The sequence below is a fragment of the Propithecus coquereli genome, unplaced genomic scaffold (genome assembly GCF_000956105.1).
Source record: "Propithecus coquereli isolate 6110/MARCELLA unplaced genomic scaffold, Pcoq_1.0 Scaffold127, whole genome shotgun sequence".
Lineage (NCBI taxonomy): Eukaryota > Metazoa > Chordata > Mammalia > Primates > Indriidae > Propithecus > Propithecus coquereli.
This window is the reverse complement of record NW_012136858.1, coordinates 5109307-5127180: the sequence shown is the minus strand read 5'-3', so window position 1 is coordinate 5127180 and position 17874 is coordinate 5109307. Positions and strand designations below refer to the sequence as shown.

Here is a 17874-nt window from a genome sequence, read left to right as displayed (position 1 = left end):
ACAGTCACAGTGTGCATAGCACATTGATGACTTTAAGAAGTTCTGCACTAAAGAAGGTTTTTCAACTCATCTGACCATGATACTTCTTATTCAGAAAAGACTTATGTGCCAATCAAGATAATCTTAGTATGGCTGCTGTGTCAGACAACCTCTGAACCTCACTGGCTTGAAATAGCAAGGTTTACTTCTCATTCATGCTGTATATCCATTGCTGGTTGACTGGAGATCTTGTGCCACATGGTCTTCACTCTGGGATCCAAGATGTCAGAGCAAGCACCATCTGAGCATTTTTGGTTGCTCTGGCAGAAGGAAGGTGAGCTCTGGATGTTTTCACAATTAAATGTTGCAGCCTGAAATTGACTCATAACTTTCAAATTTGGCTCAGAACTAGTCACGTGGCCCCACCATGAGGGGCTGAGAAAATACTATCCTACCATGTGCCTAAAAGGTAGACAGCCAAAAATATTCAGTGAACAGCACTAATGACAAATAACCCCATTAATATGACTGAACACTAATGTTTATTGAATTGTAGTTGGAACCCACTGCTGTTCATAGTTTTAAAAAATAATAATTACTTTTCAAGATGTTCAGCACCTAAAGTTATATGACCATACATACTCGGGAAGAATTGGAATGCTAATTTTAAAAAACACTTATAGGGGTGGGCGTGTCACAAAGAATAATTCTTTTGGAAGGTTTTATGAAAACCATTTCTTTTCACTTAAAGTCCTCAGTGTATATCCCACAGTAGATAACAAAATCATTTTCCAGCCAATTCCTCATTGCTTCCCACAAATACAAACAAAAACCATGGATAATACCACAACACAGCCTAATAGGCTACCACAGGGAGGTATATCATAAATGTCCATTTACAATGAATTCTGCATAGGTGTGCAAAGAGTTAATGGTGTCATCAGATAAATCCCATGATAATAGGAATAAAGTTGGCATAGAATTCATTTAAACAGAAAAAATTAAAAGTATTTTGCACTACCATCCTAATCTCTGAGAATTAATTCCTGATGAAGTCTACTAAATCAAATTACCTAATGCCTTGGTACCTTTTCTGACAGTTGGCTATAACTGTATCACATAATGACACAGCACAAAAAGGCAGTGAGGATGTTCAGAGATAAGTACCTTGGTTCTGAGATGTTATCACCTGCATACCAAGAACAATGAAAGTACTTATCAGTGGTCATTCAAAAGTCCATAATTCACTGCTTCTGTGAGAAATACAGGGCATGTAAATTCATGTCATTTCCTCAGCCATCTCCAAGTTCTTTCTTACATATTTCCTACACACAATCACAATTAAATTACCTAATATATGGAAAATGCTTTGAGCAATGCTTGGCACATAGTAGTCACTAAGTGTTGGTTGTTATCATCGTTAGTATCATTATTTCATGTCTTACAAGCTTTGTATGTCACATGCAGAGATTCTAAAGTTTGATTTGCTTTAGCAAGTTCAATCCAGTGCTCCCAAAGAAGAGGAAGTCTAATATGCAAGGCATTTCTATATTACATTTTTCTTATTTAGGACAGAACAAGCAAATTGACTAAGAATTTATCAAAATAATCAAAAATGTGTTTAGAAGATTTGTTGTTTGTACCTCTAGATAAACATCACCAGGCTGAAAGGAAGAGTACTGAGAACAAATTAAAAGTATTACGTGATAACTGTACCACAAAGATGGATTAAAACAGCCCTATCCTCACACTGCACCACCTTCAGACTGTAGTAAATCGATTGCAACATTATTAAAGTATTCTGTATATATTTTATTTTTATAATAATTAATCTGATAAGCTCTAATATCCTTTGATTTGTCACATATAATCCACACATCATTCATTCCATTCACTTAAAGCATCCTCGTCTTCATTTACAGGTATTCCTGTTGGTGTTTGGTCAAGAGAAGTTGAATCTTTATATCTCACAGAACTCAGCTCAGATTGTATCTCAGTTGTGGAGGCTCTCGCCCCCCAGAAAGCCTTGACCGCTGCCCTAGAAGAAAAAAAAAAAAACAAAAACCATCATATGAAGTGAAAAATGAAACTAAATAGAATTATATTTACGTTTTCTACACATAGAAGGGCCTTTTTATTCATGACTCATTTTTAGTTTGTGGTGCTTCAGCTATACTGTGTGATAGTGCATGAACTCTCAGACTTACCAGGGTTTAATATCCATGTATATGAAAATAAATATTCTCATATAATTAGCAGTTACAATAACCAAGTTTTAGGGTTGTGAGAACTATAACTGAACAACACAAATATTCATGAAGTAAGCCTTTTTTTATAGCAATTACCACATAAAATTGTAAAAATTGCATTTAAAGGCTCTCTCATGGCTGGAGAAGCAAGTAATGCAATTGTTTAATAAAGTGTCCACAGAAAGAGATGGGGCAGACTGAACTAGGACAGTCACAGGAGTAATGAAGGGAACTGGACAATTCAAGACACGTGTAGAGGCATCACGGACAGGGCTTTGCAATTCACTGGATGGGGAAGGGGAAGAAGAGGAGGACTCCAAATCAAGGGTGATGATGCATCCCACCATTCACCTACCAATTTACAATTATGAAGATCAATACAAAGATCACAAATACACAGGTAACGACTCCTATGGTCAGCACAAAAACTAGTACTGGATCAGTGTCTGGTCGGCTTGATCTTCTTACCTGCAATTCTAGAGAAAACACACACACCTGATGATTATTACTACCAAAAAAAAAAAAGGAAATGGATCTCTAAATGGAGACTTTATATTTGAAAAACAATTCTAGAAAAATACAGAAATAATTAGTGGAAAGAAAATTATTATTAATGAACTTGCTCTGCACATTTTAAATGTACTTTTCAAACATACAAAAAAATTGAAAGAAATTGACAACGAACATACCGTATTACCATCACCTAGATACTATCATTAATATATTAGTATTCAACTATCCATCCCTCTATCAATTCATCAATCCATCTTATTTTTTTGATGTATTTCAATGTAATTTGCAAATGTCAGCACACTTTCCCCAAAATTCTTCAACAAGCATCATTAATTAGTTTAATATTTGTTTATAATTTTTCTTTGAGGTAAAATTGTCATACACTGATTTACACAAAGATCTTAAACGTACATTTGCTTAGTTTTGGCAAACGCACGTATGTAATCAAATGTCAGTCAAGACATAGAGTATTACCATACCCCAGAAAGTTCCCTTGGGCCCTTTCCTAGTTAGTCCCTGCCCCATCCTTCCAGAGGCCATACTACTCTGATTTTCTTTTCCACCACAAATTAGTTCTACATATTCTAGAACTTCATATGAATGGAATCAAACATTATGTAATCTCTTGCGTAAGACTTTTACCCAGAATAATGCTTTAGAAATTCACCCACAGTATTACATGTAACTACAGTTTTTTTTTTATTATTGAGCAGTATTACACAATTTGTTTATTCATTCTCCTACTGATGAATACCTAGGCTGTTCCAGTTTTGGGCTATTACAAATAAAGCTTCTATGAACATTCTCGTACAAGCCATTTTGTGAATATGTATTTTAATATTTTAACTAAATACCTAAGAGTAGAATTGCAGGTTCAAACTGTAGATAGTAGATGTATGCTTAGTTTTCTATGAAACCATGAGACCTTTCCCAAACTGACCATACTGGCTGTACATGTTTTGGAAATGTTTTCTCCCAGATTTTGGTTTGCCTATTCATTACCCTAATGATTTCTTTTAATGACCTGAAGTTTTAAATTTTGATGATGTCTAATTTATTCAGTGTTTCCTTTTATGGTGATTGTTTTTCAGAGTTATGTGTAAGAAACCTTTGCCCACTCCTGAATCATGCAAATATTCTCTTATATTTCCTTCTTAAACTTTTATGGTTTAGTTTTTACACTTAGGACTATGATACAGCTCTAATTTTTGTATATGGCATAAGGCAGGAATTGAGGCTCATTGTTTTCCATAAAAATATCCACATACTAATATTTCTTTCTCTTTAAGAGACAAAGTCTTACTATGTTGCTCAGGCTGGCCTTGAACTCCTGGGCCCTGGTGATCCTCCTGCCTCAGCTTCCCAAGTAGCTGGGACTATAGGTGTGTGCCACTGAGCCTGGCTCACATATCACTCTTAAATCAATCATTCTTTCTCATATCCTCTGCTCTTTCTGAAAATAAGGCTATTAAAGACACAAAGCCAGTCTACCATATGTGTTATAGCATTGTTATACTGTAAAATGGTGAAAAGCTAATTTACATAAAATATTACTTATTTTTGAATTATATAACTTTCTTGTGGCTCTTCCTGGTCCCGAAATTCTAGAATCATAAGATTCATGGGGAAAAGGAACATAGAGATCATCTGATCTAACCATCACATTATACAGATAAGTAAACCAAGGTCTAGGGAGGTTTAATGATTTGTACAAGCTATATTTTGACTATTCAAATATTTTAATTTTGGTAAGTATTCTGTCAGAAATAGTCTCCTATATAGGCAATCTCAAGTGCCTGTTTTTCTGGATTTTTTCCCTATCCTTTAAACATCATGGAGTATACTTTTCCATTTTCCCTAGTAATTCTTCAGCTATAAACTCAATTTAGTGTTCTCACTAAATAGTTCTAAGTATGATAAAGAAATCGAATCTATATGGATATTCCAACATTGTTTGATTTTTAAAATCTTTTTATTTTAAAATAATATTAGATTTACAGAAGTGGTGAGATTTTTAAATAAAAGACAACTTTAAGAACTAAAACCTTAGGAAAAATGCAAAAATCATTTATCTACTACCTTGCAACATCAGTCAAGAGAGGGTGGAGAGTGAGGGGTATGAAGATTTTAGTTCATTACAACAGTAGTCTTCTTGCAGGGGTCAACTAGACTACTTTTATAGCTAATATCAAATAGGCTGAATTTCCTATTGAAATTTTCTAATAAAAAATAGGCTACATTTGATACTATTACCTTTTAGATAAATGAAGCTTATGTATACATTAGTTTCGTAGGATCACCATAACAAAGTACCACAATCTGGGTGACTTAAAATAGCAGGTATTTATTGTCTCACAGTTGTAGAGTCTAGAAATCCAAAAACAATGTGTTGGCAGAGCCATGCCTACTCCCAAGATCCCAGGGGAAGATCATTTCTTTCCTTTCCCAGCTTCTGGTAGCCCCAGACGTTCCTTGGCTTGTGGTAGCCTAACTCCAATCTCTGTCTCCGTTTTCACATGGCTGTCTCCTCCCTGTGTGTCTCTGTCTGACCCTGGCATTCTTCTCTCTCTCTCTCTCTTTGTCTCTGTGTGTGTCCAAATTTCCCTCTTCCTATAAGAGCACCAATCATACTGTATTGAAGTCCCACTCTACTCTAGTATGACCTCATCTTAACTGGCTACATCTGTGACGACCCTATTTCCAAATACAGTCACATGCTGAGTACTGGAGAGTTAGGACTTCAAAGTATCTATTTTGGGGGGACACAATTCAACCTACAACAATGCCTAATTATGAAAGACAACTATAGTGGGAGTGAAAAAAATCTGATATATAAGGGAATGAATGGGAATTTTTTATTAACTAAGCCATATTTACCCTAAAAATATTTCAATTACACATTTGTTTCAAGTGAGTACTATATTGTGTGGACATTTCTAGCCAAAACGTTGCTTTGATTTCTGAACGGCCAAAAGGGTCTGTTGCGGTAGTATACCCAATTGTCATTTTTAAGAAGAAACTAATAGATACCAAAGTGTTCTAAAAACATTCTGTCATTTAACCAGTGCAGGTACTGAGATGGGAGAGCTATCCTGCCTGGCCCAAATTGCTACGAGAGAGAGAAGCCAACTTTGTTTCAATAAAGGCCTGACCTAATGGGGTCTGTGTTCCAGCCTTGGGCATACACAATAGCAAATGTATGTTCTCTTCTAACGATGGGAGGAGCTAACCACTGAATTATCCTAACAGGGACAAGGCAGTGGGGACAAAAACTGAGAATGGCCCCACACACCTTTAATACCATGAACTAGGGCTAGTTGAGGTATTTTTTAGTTTGATACGTTTTGGTCCTTTTTTGCATTTTTTTTTAGAACTTTATTGATCTCAGCCTTTTAATGTCAGCTGATATCCCAATAAAGTAGTAAGATTATTAGCTTTACCGTGAAGATTTTTTTAAAATCACTAAACAACATACCAAAGAAAGTTTAAGTAAACAGTCTATTTTTAAGGATCACCCCAAAACACTTTAATCTGTTTTCATTTCAATTAAAAAAAAAATGTTACGTTGTGTGGTATCTCTAGACTACAGCAGAAGCTCTTTACTTGGGGTTCAGAAATAACTTCAAGAAATCCATAAACTCCCTTAAAATTACATGTAACTTTGGGCATGTTTGTATATGTGGATATTTTTCTGGGAAGAGGATCCTGACCCTTGACTGGATTCTTTATTTATTTATTTTTTTTGAGACAGAGTCTCACCCTCTTGCCTGGGCTAGAGTGCCATGGCATCAGTCTAGCTCACAGCAACCTCAAACTCCTGAGCTCAAATGATCCATCCGCCTCCCAAAGTGCTAGGATTACAGGCGTAAGCCACCACGCCCGGCCCTTGACTGGATTCTTATAAGATCTTGTGACCAAATTTCCCTCATAACCCTAACAACAAAGATAACAACAACAATAAAAATGGTTAAGAGCAACTGAACAAAAGAAAATAATTACCTGGATACGTAAGCCATCATAGATTAAATTGAAAAAACTGCAAATGAATCCATCTCACAAGGGAAATGCAGTTTCTAATATGTAAAATTATGTTCAGGACAAGATTTGCATTTTGTGACATATATTGAGAACCCTATTATTGCTTCATCAAAAAACATTTTCTTCAAATGTATAATTTTTAAAGAGACATGCTCTGATATCATGTTTATTAATTTTATTTATTCTACTGTACCAAAATTTTTTTGTAAGCATCCATGAGATTACATTTATCCATTTTCACTTTTAGAATATAAGTAAAAGTAAGAATATAATTCAAGTTAGAGGACTGTTCTTTGGAGATACTTCAGATATATACCAGTTTTCCAAAGTGAGGCACATCTCACTCTATACTTTGCGAAAAGAAAATTAAGTACTATCTTGTAGAAAAGTCTAAATGACATAACCCAGTGGTTTCTGGACCAACAGTAACAGCATCACCTGGGAACTTGTCAGAAATTCAAATTCCTGTGCCAGCCCCATCCTAGATCTACTGAATCAGAAACCCTGGAGGTGGGGCTGGAGATCAGTGTTTAACACGCCTCCGGGTGACTATGACGCTCTTTAAAGTTTGAGACATAAGCAAACCAAAACATTGCTAGGCACTTACCATTTATCGTATAGACTGTGAATTTTACAGTTGCTACTAGTTCATTATTATCCAAGGTGTCACACTCGAAAGCCAAGGGATGAGCTTCCCTTTGTACTTCTAGGATTGCTGAATCATTTGCAAGGATAATGGCTTGCTATTTTAAAACAAACAAACAAAAAAACAAAGTATCAACATTCTTCATGTACACTTAAGATCAGGAAATAATTTATTTCCCTTAACAAAGAAAAGTTACATCTCTCTTAGCCTCCTTCCGTAATTAATTGTGCACATGGATTTTCTGGAGTCGCACAATCAAGACTCTGGATCCCAACCTGACCATTTCCTGCCTGTGTGACTGTGGACAAGTTACTCACTGCACCTCAATCACTTATCTGTAAAATGGGTATAATGATAAGACTTACCTCATAAGGTGGTTGTGTGGATTAAAAGAGACTCTAGCACTTGATGTATGTTTGGCACTTAATAAACCCTTAATTAGTGTTAGCCACTGTTATCATTATACAACTCCCATAAAAGCCAATGAAAATCTTGCTTCCAAAATAGAACCCTTTATATAAAATGGAAGTTTTTAAGTTCTGATTATAGTTCATCCTAAGACATTCGTAAAGTCTTAGTCTACCAAATAATGAAAAATTTTGAATTGTAATAATAATAAAGTTGTATAATTTTAAATTTCATTTTGGCAAACTTCTCTTACAGAGGAAGTTTTCTGAGAGTCATCAGAACTGGGTAACGAATTTTACTACCCATTAGAAATCACCAGATGACATACATTCATTACTCACCTGGTCTGGCCTTAGAAGTTTCCACATATATTTGAAACGATTTACAGGAGATATATGAATACATGCCAGTCTAACACTTCCAAGACTTTCTGAAATTGGTTTACCCCCTGAAAAAAGGAAAAATTAAATACATAAATATCATTAGGCATTATAAATTGCTCTACACACACTACTACTTTTAAAAGCCACCTCCAGTTTTAAATCAATTTTATGTTGGAAGTTATCATTATTGGGAGTTTGAGTGTAGAGGAGCAGAGGAGTGACGGATGTAAACATGAAGTCACCAAGAGAAGCAAGTGAGGAGATGCCATGGCTCTCTGCTCTTTATGCAGAATAAATTGCATATTTATTCTGAAGAAGAGGCAAGGGCAACCAACTTAGTGATCTGCTAGATTAACTTTTGAGATCTATTAGTGGCTTGCAATTTACTAGTTAGGGCCTCCTATTAGAGATATTGAAATCTCAGAATAGCATCATTTGATACAGAACAGCTTTCAAAGTTCCCAGCTACCCAGAAGGCTGAGGCAGGAGGATCGCTTGAGCACAGGAGTTTGAGATTGCAGTGAGCTATGATGACACCACTGCATCCTAGCCCAGGCAACAGAGTGAGACCCTATCTCCAAAAAAAAAGAAAAAGTTCCCAATTTAAAGATTTACCAATTCTACCAATAAAATGCCATGACTAAAGTTTCAAGAGCATTTCACTATAGCACAGCCTCAACCACAGATCTGAGTACAGTAAGGCTCCAATGCATTACAGAGAATATATGTTAAATTTTAGACATCCCTAAAAAATGTAAAGTCCAGTCACAAAGATACTCAGAACTATAACTGTCCAGAGAAGAAGTAGAATTTAAAATTTTATGATGATTTCCTTTCAATATATCAATTGACTGCCTCCTTCCACTCAATGGGAAGCTGAGGTTAAAGATGTTTCCCCAGAGTAAACTCTTGCCCTCAGTCTCCCTCCAGTGCGTAGTCCAACTCACAGCCGCAGTCTACTGGTCCACGGCATTCTTCTACCCGCACAATACACTTGGTTTCACCTCCAGGGCATCCATTTGTTAATATAACTTCTCTCATACCAACACCTTTGGTTTAAAAGAAAAAAAGGGGGGTGGGCATATGTTAAGAAAAAGCTAATTCCAGAGTGTCTTCACTTTCCCACCTATGTCTTTTATTGACACTTGTCTCCTAATTTCAGAAATTAAATTCCTAAATTCAGGATCATAACATTTAAATTTTTTTAGGCCCCTCATTTTCAATTAACAGCATAAAACAGCATTTTCTGAAGTGAGTTACATAAAACACTAGTTCCTCTGGTTGTTACCATAAGAAAAAGGATTCCACGATCATACACATTTGAAAATGGTATATCAAATAAAATTCAAGGGACCACTTTGCTATAGAATTTTGGGGGAAACTTTTAATAAGCCAGTAAATTAATAAGCTATTGTGTATAAATTTTCACTAATCCAAGATGCAAAATTTTTACATTTTAACATGTCTGAAGTTAGAATACATTTATAACTGATGACATGTTATAAATTAATTGGCAGCATTTTCCCTTTTTAAAGTACATAAAATGTGCTTATTACAGCCAATGAAAAGATTTGATGAAATACATTGGTAGATCGCACCACTGTACTAACTGATCCCACAGCTCCACTGAGTTTGCCTCTCATCACCAGAATTGAGGGAGAAGATAAAACGCTGGATCAGCAACATGCTGAACCATGTCCTGTGAGAAGACAGGCGAAGGGAGAGTCTCTCCTGATTTCCTTGCCTATCAGATTCCCTCTCTCAGCCCCTACAAGGTGTTAATTATAAAACTCATCCTCAAGGGCAAAGGAAAGTTGAAGAGTAGAGGTGGTCTGTAACAGTGCTTCTCAAACTTAACAGGACATGCAAATCACCTGGAGACCTTACTAAAATGCAGATTCTGATTCAGTCGTTCTTGAGTGGGTCTGAGATTCTTGCATTTCTAACAAGCTCCCAGGTGATGCTGATGCAGCCGGTCTGGGGACCACACACTCTAAGTAGCAAGGAAGAGGACCCCATATGACACAAGGAGATGCAAGGATGGAAACGGAAAGGTCTCTGATTAAGAGAGAAGGCTGAGAACTGCTGCAGGATGGCTCCACTTGAATTTATGGAAGACTCTCTAGAAGCACAGCCTTATTCTGAAATGCATAAATATTTTCAAAGCAGGTATTACATATATTTATTTATTTAGCTAAATACATTTCCCTGAGATGTGTGTGGGTGCGAGATTTTCTGTAAGATCAAGTAACACCTAAAAATCTGCCTGAATATAAAAGAAAACTTTTGATTTCTAAAATATTGTTTTAGGAGTTAAATAGAATTTTCACAAAAGCATTTTTCTCTTCTAGATAGTTCTGTTATAAATTATTTTTAATATTTTAGATATGAAATATTACCTTTTTGGTTTATTTTTTCCTTAGAAATTATTGCCATCTGATGTATTAGATGTTGTACCTGTTATGTGCCTGCCCCTACTAAAATAGACATTCCTTGAAGGCAGACAGTTTTGTCTGCTTTGTTTGCTGCTTTATTCCCAGCACCTATAATAGTGCCTGCCATGTAGTTCGCAAAAGATTTAAAAATAAAAAAAAACCCTCATCTGTTCAGTGAATAAATATATTAATACAATTTCTAAAACATATCTTTAAATAATAGAAAACAATATAAATTACTAGACCTATCATAAAAATAAGTCCCTACCTGTGAAAATTTATCAAGTAAGCAGCTAAAGAAAGATGTGAAGTACAGCCAGGAGCTGGGAGGAGCAGGGACTGGGGAGTTAGCGTTCAGTGGGTGTAGGGTTTTAGTTTGGGATGATGAAAAAGTTCTAGAAATGGGCAGTGGTGATGGTTGCACAACAACATGAATGTGCTTAAGGCCACTGAATTGTATACATCGAAATGGTAAAAATGGTAAATTTTATGTTAGGCATATTTTGCCACAATAAAAAAAACTATCTCAAATATTATAATACAATTCAGGTGTAATTTTTGACCCCCTCAAAATTCATTCTGCTCTAAGTCAGCATGGATTTTCTGTTGTCTTACCCTCTGGTTATTATTCCCCTTTCCCTCTCACCATTGTCTTTTTTCCCAAGGCAGATTCTATTGAGAACAAACTCGATTTCATTGTGAATTATCCATTGTCTACTCAGCACCCTGGTCTATATAGCATTGGTTCTCCAAAGGACAGTGCCCTAACTAGCAGCATCAGCTTCATTGTAAACATGTTAGAAATGCAAATTCTTAGGCCCTTCTACAGGCCTAGGGAGTTAGAAACTCTGGTGTAGGCTTAATAATCTCTGCTTTAACAAGCCCTTTGGGCACTTAGGATGAATGGTTAAGTTTGAGAACCACTGGTCTACTACAGCAAGTGCACCCTTAATCTCAACCCCATGTCTGATATTCTATGTCCAATTTCTATCCATGGAATGATCAAAATGTCATGTTCTTTGAACATTATCTTCCCCATAATGCCAATACCTCTTTTCTCCAAGATATGACATACAAATTGGAGAAATGTAGAATTTAGAATAGACTATTACAACTAAGCAAATTTCTTGAAAGATTTGCCAACATAGTATGTGCAAAGACATCTGTGAGATGTATTGGAAAATCTTTCATCTTCTGAACATCTGTGAGATAGAGAAAATTTTACTTTGGTGAAAGCAGTTTATGTGGCCCAAAAATATAAGAAGCTGGCTTAAAATAAGTCTCAGAGGTTACAAGCTGAAAATATCTTACCTTTTAAAGCAATCAGCCTGAATTTAGTGTATAAATTATAGTTAATAGAAATAGAAATCAATACGAGCTGAATGAAAGTACACAAATTAAAAATAAAAGATGGCCTCACCGTTTTTACCTTTCCTCCCCCCAAAATTACAATATGGCTTATTCATCTGCTTCATGCTACTTACCACACGTAACAGTGCACATCCCGAATTCTACTTCTTTGACTACTGTCCTATTTGAAACTAAACATAAAATATAAAGATATATTATTTAATCATATGAAAACTTTTCTAAGTGAAAAACCTCTTACTTGGGGATGGAAGATAAGAGTATTTATCATAAGGGCAGCAGATATTTTTTAAGTTTTCCATTTAAACCAGAAAAGCAATGCCATTCCTAGTACCTCTTCTGTTATTGTCTAAATCAAAAGAATTCCAAACCTATAAAGAAGTGCATTAAATTTGGAAATACCCTGAAAAGAAAGTTTATATTTAAACCCTGTATATAGTTTAAATTTTTTTCATCAGTTAATATACAGTGAGTTAAAAGTCTATAGAAGGTCAGAAAAGCACAAAAAGGTCGATTAGTTGTAAGAACCATTTTTTCTACTCTCTATTTTCCAAAATTGAGTGTATAATTTCCATTAAAAAAGAAGTCTTCATACCAAGCATTCATTAAAATTGTAAAAGTTACAGACTGGTTCTACTAATTTCCCACGTTAAGATGGTAAATTTAAATATTTCTAAGAATTTATTTCAACACTTTATTTAGCAGGATAATCTAGTAACACATCACTATTAAAGAAATGAAATATTCTTGGTTCTAAATCACATAAAATGATTCTCTTTTTCTAATTATTCTGAAGTTTGGCATAGAATTCCACTAGCTATAGTATATAACCAATTCTTCGTAGCTCAGATTAGGACTAAAATCTCAATAGAAAAAATACAAAATGAGATGTTAGAAGATAACTTTTAAAAGGCATTGTATCCTGGGGCAACAAATCACATGGGAAAGCACATTGAACTACAGTCCAAGGAGCTGCTTCTACCACTAATTAGCTGTTTGAGTTTGAGCAAATTAATTAAACGCTGTCAGGCTTAGTTAACTCTTCGGTAAAATCTGAAAAGGAGAACCCATATCACTTGATTATTGTAAGAATTAAACAAGATAATGTGCGTAAATACATTCTATAAATTGTTTAGCACTATAAACATGCTTAAGATATAATTACCCAATTTAAACTCATTTTGCACTTATTAATTTCATATAATGCAAAGTTTTTTTTCCCATTTTGATTACTGTAAAACCTCAATAGTTTCAAAAATGCAAGCACCAAATACAGTACCTTGACTACACAGTAAGCACCTGATGCATATAAGTAAATCAATATTGACTTTGTTAAATGATTTAGACTATCATGATGATCAATTTTGAATTGAAATTTTAATGCTTGAAATGATTTGATATTTCTGCTGGCACTTTATGACATATAAATTAAAAGCCAAATCCTAAACAGAGAAAACACAGATAAGAGAATGAGTAGCGGGCTATTTTTAAATATAAGCTTTTTGCAAAAACCACTAATCAATCAGCTCTACTATTCACTACCTATGCTACTTTGGAAAAGTTAGTCAATTTCTCCTAAGTTGAGTTTCCTTACAGAAAAAAATAAGGAAATTGCATCAGATAGTCTCTAAAGTCCCTTTCAGCTTCAGTGTTCTATGACACATTGAGTGTCCATTACATCATTCAATGACTTTTTTTAATGGGAATCCTTCAATGGTGGGTGGGTCAAGGGAATTACATGTATCTGGATTTCAGTGTGGCATTTGTCAAAATTATGAGTAGTAATTATTAACATACATAATTATAAATATAATTCCATTATATACCTGTGAGTAATAAGGAAAAATATGATCTGAATGTCAGTAAAATTTTATGTGTAACGGTTAAACACTAAGATCCACAGATGCTAATTAGCTGGTTGGCATCAACATGGCAGGAGCAGTATGTCACATGGCTCTGTCCTGTTCAATATTTTTATTAATGACCTGAAAAAGATGCTAATACCATACTGACTGAATCCAGGAATCTGCAAAGCTAGGAAGGATAGCAAATATGTTTGATAAATCTGTATCTAAAAATGACAGGGTGGAATAAATGGGCGAATCTAATAAAACGAAACCACAGAGGAATAAAAAGTCCTGCATGTAGAGCTGAAAAGTCAACTGTCCAAAAATATTGTATGGGTCATCTTGATAGAAGAACAGTTAAAAATGAATGGAGAATTCAGTAGCGAGTTCAATAGGAGTCAACAATGTGGCGAGGCTCTCTAAAAATCTACTGGGTCTTAGAATACACTGATAAAGCCTGGCATCCACAATGATGCAGATAATGATCTTGACTTTTGTTCTGGCCAGATCCTGGAATGTTCTCTTCAGTTCTGGACAGCACACTGTAACTTCTGGTATGCATCATCAGAGTGCAATTTTAACTTTTGAATTTCTTTCTTGAGAGTTGATTTGTTAATATTTCATGACTTTTACTCTTTCTTAGAGGTCTTCAAAGAAAAATAGACGATATACTTCTCTTTTTATAGGGTAAAATTCATTTTACAGAATAAAACTCATTCTACTTTGCAATTATTATGTAGCTCTATTGGGCCCTTTTATAAATCTAAGGGTATACTTACATAAAACTACAAAATATATTAAAAAGGTATATAAAAGGGCATATAAGTTATAAAAAAGATGTAAGGGTATAAATCTAACATCTTAGTGGGTTTTCCTTCAACTTGAAACATTTTGTTACTCCATCATCCTTAATGATGCTATTATTTCATTATTACTCATCAATTATTCCCAATTATGCTTTTACAAAAGACTAAAATTTAAAAATGGAAGAATGATTGGAATTGCCCAGAAAGATGATATAATTGTGAAATAAATCATAGCTATTACATCATCTTCTGTTTTTTTATTGCTTTTCCCAAAGTATTGCATCATCTGTCAGGAAGATATAAAAGAAGTCTAGAGGCATCCTCCTTGTAGTCTATTTTTGGCTTTCATTGAATACAGTTGAGATTTCAGAATTTTTTTTTGCTTATAATGACAAAAAGAAGAAAATTGACAGAGAAAAACATTTCACAATTATTGAACGAATCAGAAGATGAACAGAGACAGGTAACAGCACTTTAGATGCTAATGATGATGGTGAAATTGATTGTATAAGCAAAATCTCTGTGAAAAGTGATATCTTAGATGAATATCCTAGATGAATTTTAAGAATCAATGAGTGAACATTATATTTCTAAGGATGAAAAGGATGTATGATATTCTCACCCGGATAGTCTTTCAACAGGAAAGATTTGATCCTAAAATATTTTGTGACAATAATCTAGATCATAGTGTTTTGCTAAAAAGACGTGGACAGTATTGTTTCCTTTTTATGATGTTTAAGCACCAACATTAACTTAACAAGGTTTGTAAAATGAATATACCACGATGGGTAAGTGGGTATATAAAAGTAACTGAAAGAAAATAGACGATATAGAAATGAATAAAATTCATTGCATCAATCATTCTAGTTGGTGTTTATAAATCTAAAAATGAACATGTTTTGCAGTTATGAAGCAAAGATGATGGCATTCTTCTCTTCAACAAAATATGTGCCTTCACAGTTTTTAAAAGTATTGTGTTTTGACGATACAAGCGCAGAAAGAACCAAAGTAATGATAAGCTAGAATCTATTAGTGATGCACTTGAAATCTGGAATCAGTATTTACATGATGAATACATTCCAGGTTCATGCTTAACAGTTGAGCATTTAGTTGCATTCAAAGTACTTTGCCCAGTTAGGGTATATACATTTTCAAAACTAGGATATATGCAACAAAAATTTGAGTTTTTCCATGTTTAGATTCTTACTAAAATTTCTAACAAAGTTGTTTTCACTAGCTCTTTATTCTTATTTCTGTAAATCAGTTGTAACATGACTTAAAAGGAAAAAAAATAAAAAGGGCCCACTGGATAGTAAAACAGTGATGATTGATTTTTGCTGGTCCACTGGGAGTTAGAAGGGCTGTGCAAATTTTAATAATGTTTCTGGAAATTTTCAGATCTCTGACATGTCAGATTGTTTAAAGTTCTAGATTCTCACTCTCCCCAGGAAAAAGCACCTATGCATGAAATTGTACATGTAAAACTCTAGAAGGCACATGGATTCCCTGAAGTCCACAGATGAGGAAACCAAAACACTGAGAGAATAAGTAACTAACCTACATATGAATTTGAAAGCAAGGCATTATAACACCAACGCCTGGGTTTAGCCTAAATAATATTTAGCATTTTATAGCTAGTAGTATCCCCTGACCAGTTTACTACTAAAACTGTAAATTAAATTACTTTAAAGACTAGAATAAAACAATAGCTACTATGCTTTAGAACATGTTCTCTTCTTCCCTAGTCATCTTTCTTTTTCACATTTCCAAAGTCAAGGACCTTTTCAAGCTCTCTGTAATGTAATGTTATCAAGACAGTACAAACCTCGATCCCACTATTAACCTCTGATAGTCAATTTCTTTCCACCGCTGAAGGTCACTATCTTGTCATCAGAAAATAAAAGAAAGGCTGATAAACACAGCACCAACTCTACAGCATGGATTGAGGAGACATGAGAATGCAAATGATGTTTAAACGATCTCAGCTAGGTCATTTATGGGCGAAGGGAATCATCTGCAATGCAGCTGACCTTTTACCTACCAGTGGGTAAGTTACCAGTCAACATAACATGCACAACAGCTTGCCAAGTTTTATTGTTTAATGAGCCAGCAGAATAAGGCAAATTTATGTACTAAGCACAGGCTCATTCCTCCTCGGTTAACATGTAGCATCTAACAAAGGCACTAGTTGGATCTCTTGATCGATGTTTTCTACTGCTCCAGTTCCTTTGTTCAAAGTTGAACATACCAATGAAACAACACCACGTTCAGAGAGCAGGAGCTGCACTAAGGTGATATGGAGCTTCTGAGCAGTTTTGTCAGCATATTGGTCTATCTAGATGGTCACAGTAAGGGGAATTCTGAATCACATTGAGTTCCAACTCCAAGTGCAAATATGGGAAAGAAGATGACCGCATGCAATGTGGAACTTAGAAGAAAAATCTACAATGGGCAGGAAAAATGACTGCAAGAAGAGTCAAAAAGATTCCCCTTGTTGGGAGGCTACCTCCCACCTCTTAAATCGTTTTGCTTGTCTAAAGCAATATTCAGCAGTATTTCTGTAGCAATTTCTATACATGTGATTATTTGTTTATTTTGCTATGGCCCTGGAGAATTAGCAATCCTTCTTCAAGGCCATAAAATGCAGGAATCGGATAAACACGGGTAATTCTCATTGTTCTCAGGCAAAGAGCAGGCCTCGGCCCTCAACGGGTGCCTCCGCGTGCCCGCCAAGGGGCCTTCTGGCCTCACCGTCCTCCTCGACCTCTGCCCGGCTGTCGTTCTCCGCCTCGCCGTCGTTTTCGGCCTCCTCGTCGTTCTCGCCCTCGCTCTCGCCCTCGCCCTCGTGGGCCAGGCCGCTATCCTGGACGGCGGTGACGTTTGCCCCGCACGCGGACCGGAGGCCCGCCAGGAGCAGCCAGCCGACGGTCAGCAGCAGCCCGGAGAAGCAGCCCGTGCCCCCGGGGCTCATGGCGCAGTGGCAGCCGCGGCTCCAGAGGAGAGGTGCGTCGAAGAGAGGTGCGACGCCCCGCCCGCGGCCGCCCGGCTTCGAACCCGCGCGCCGCGCCCAGGCAACCATTGAGGCGTCACGGCTCGGTCCGCTCGCGGGGCCGCGCGGGCTGCGTGCCTGGAACGCGCCTGGAACGCGCGCGGAGGGGGCCGCGGGGCGGCGGAGTGCGCAGGCCCTGGGCGCGCGCGGGGC

At 36.1% G+C, this 17874-nt stretch overlaps 1 protein-coding gene across 1 annotated transcript; it reads right to left on the bottom strand.

Annotated features, from left to right (window-relative positions):
* Positions 1 to 1857: 1857 nt before the first annotated feature.
* On the bottom strand, positions 1858 to 17643 carry SPACA1 (sperm acrosome associated 1). Its single transcript, XM_012638210.1, has 7 exons — positions 17424 to 17643; positions 12136 to 12192; positions 9164 to 9265; positions 8175 to 8281; positions 7387 to 7522; positions 2584 to 2704; positions 1858 to 2017 (listed from the first exon to the last, which is right to left on the bottom strand). Exons 1-7 carry the CDS (start codon positions 17641 to 17643, stop codon positions 1858 to 1860), a joined length of 903 nt encoding a protein of 300 aa, XP_012493664.1.
* Between the last annotated feature and the right edge of the window lie 231 nt (positions 17644 to 17874).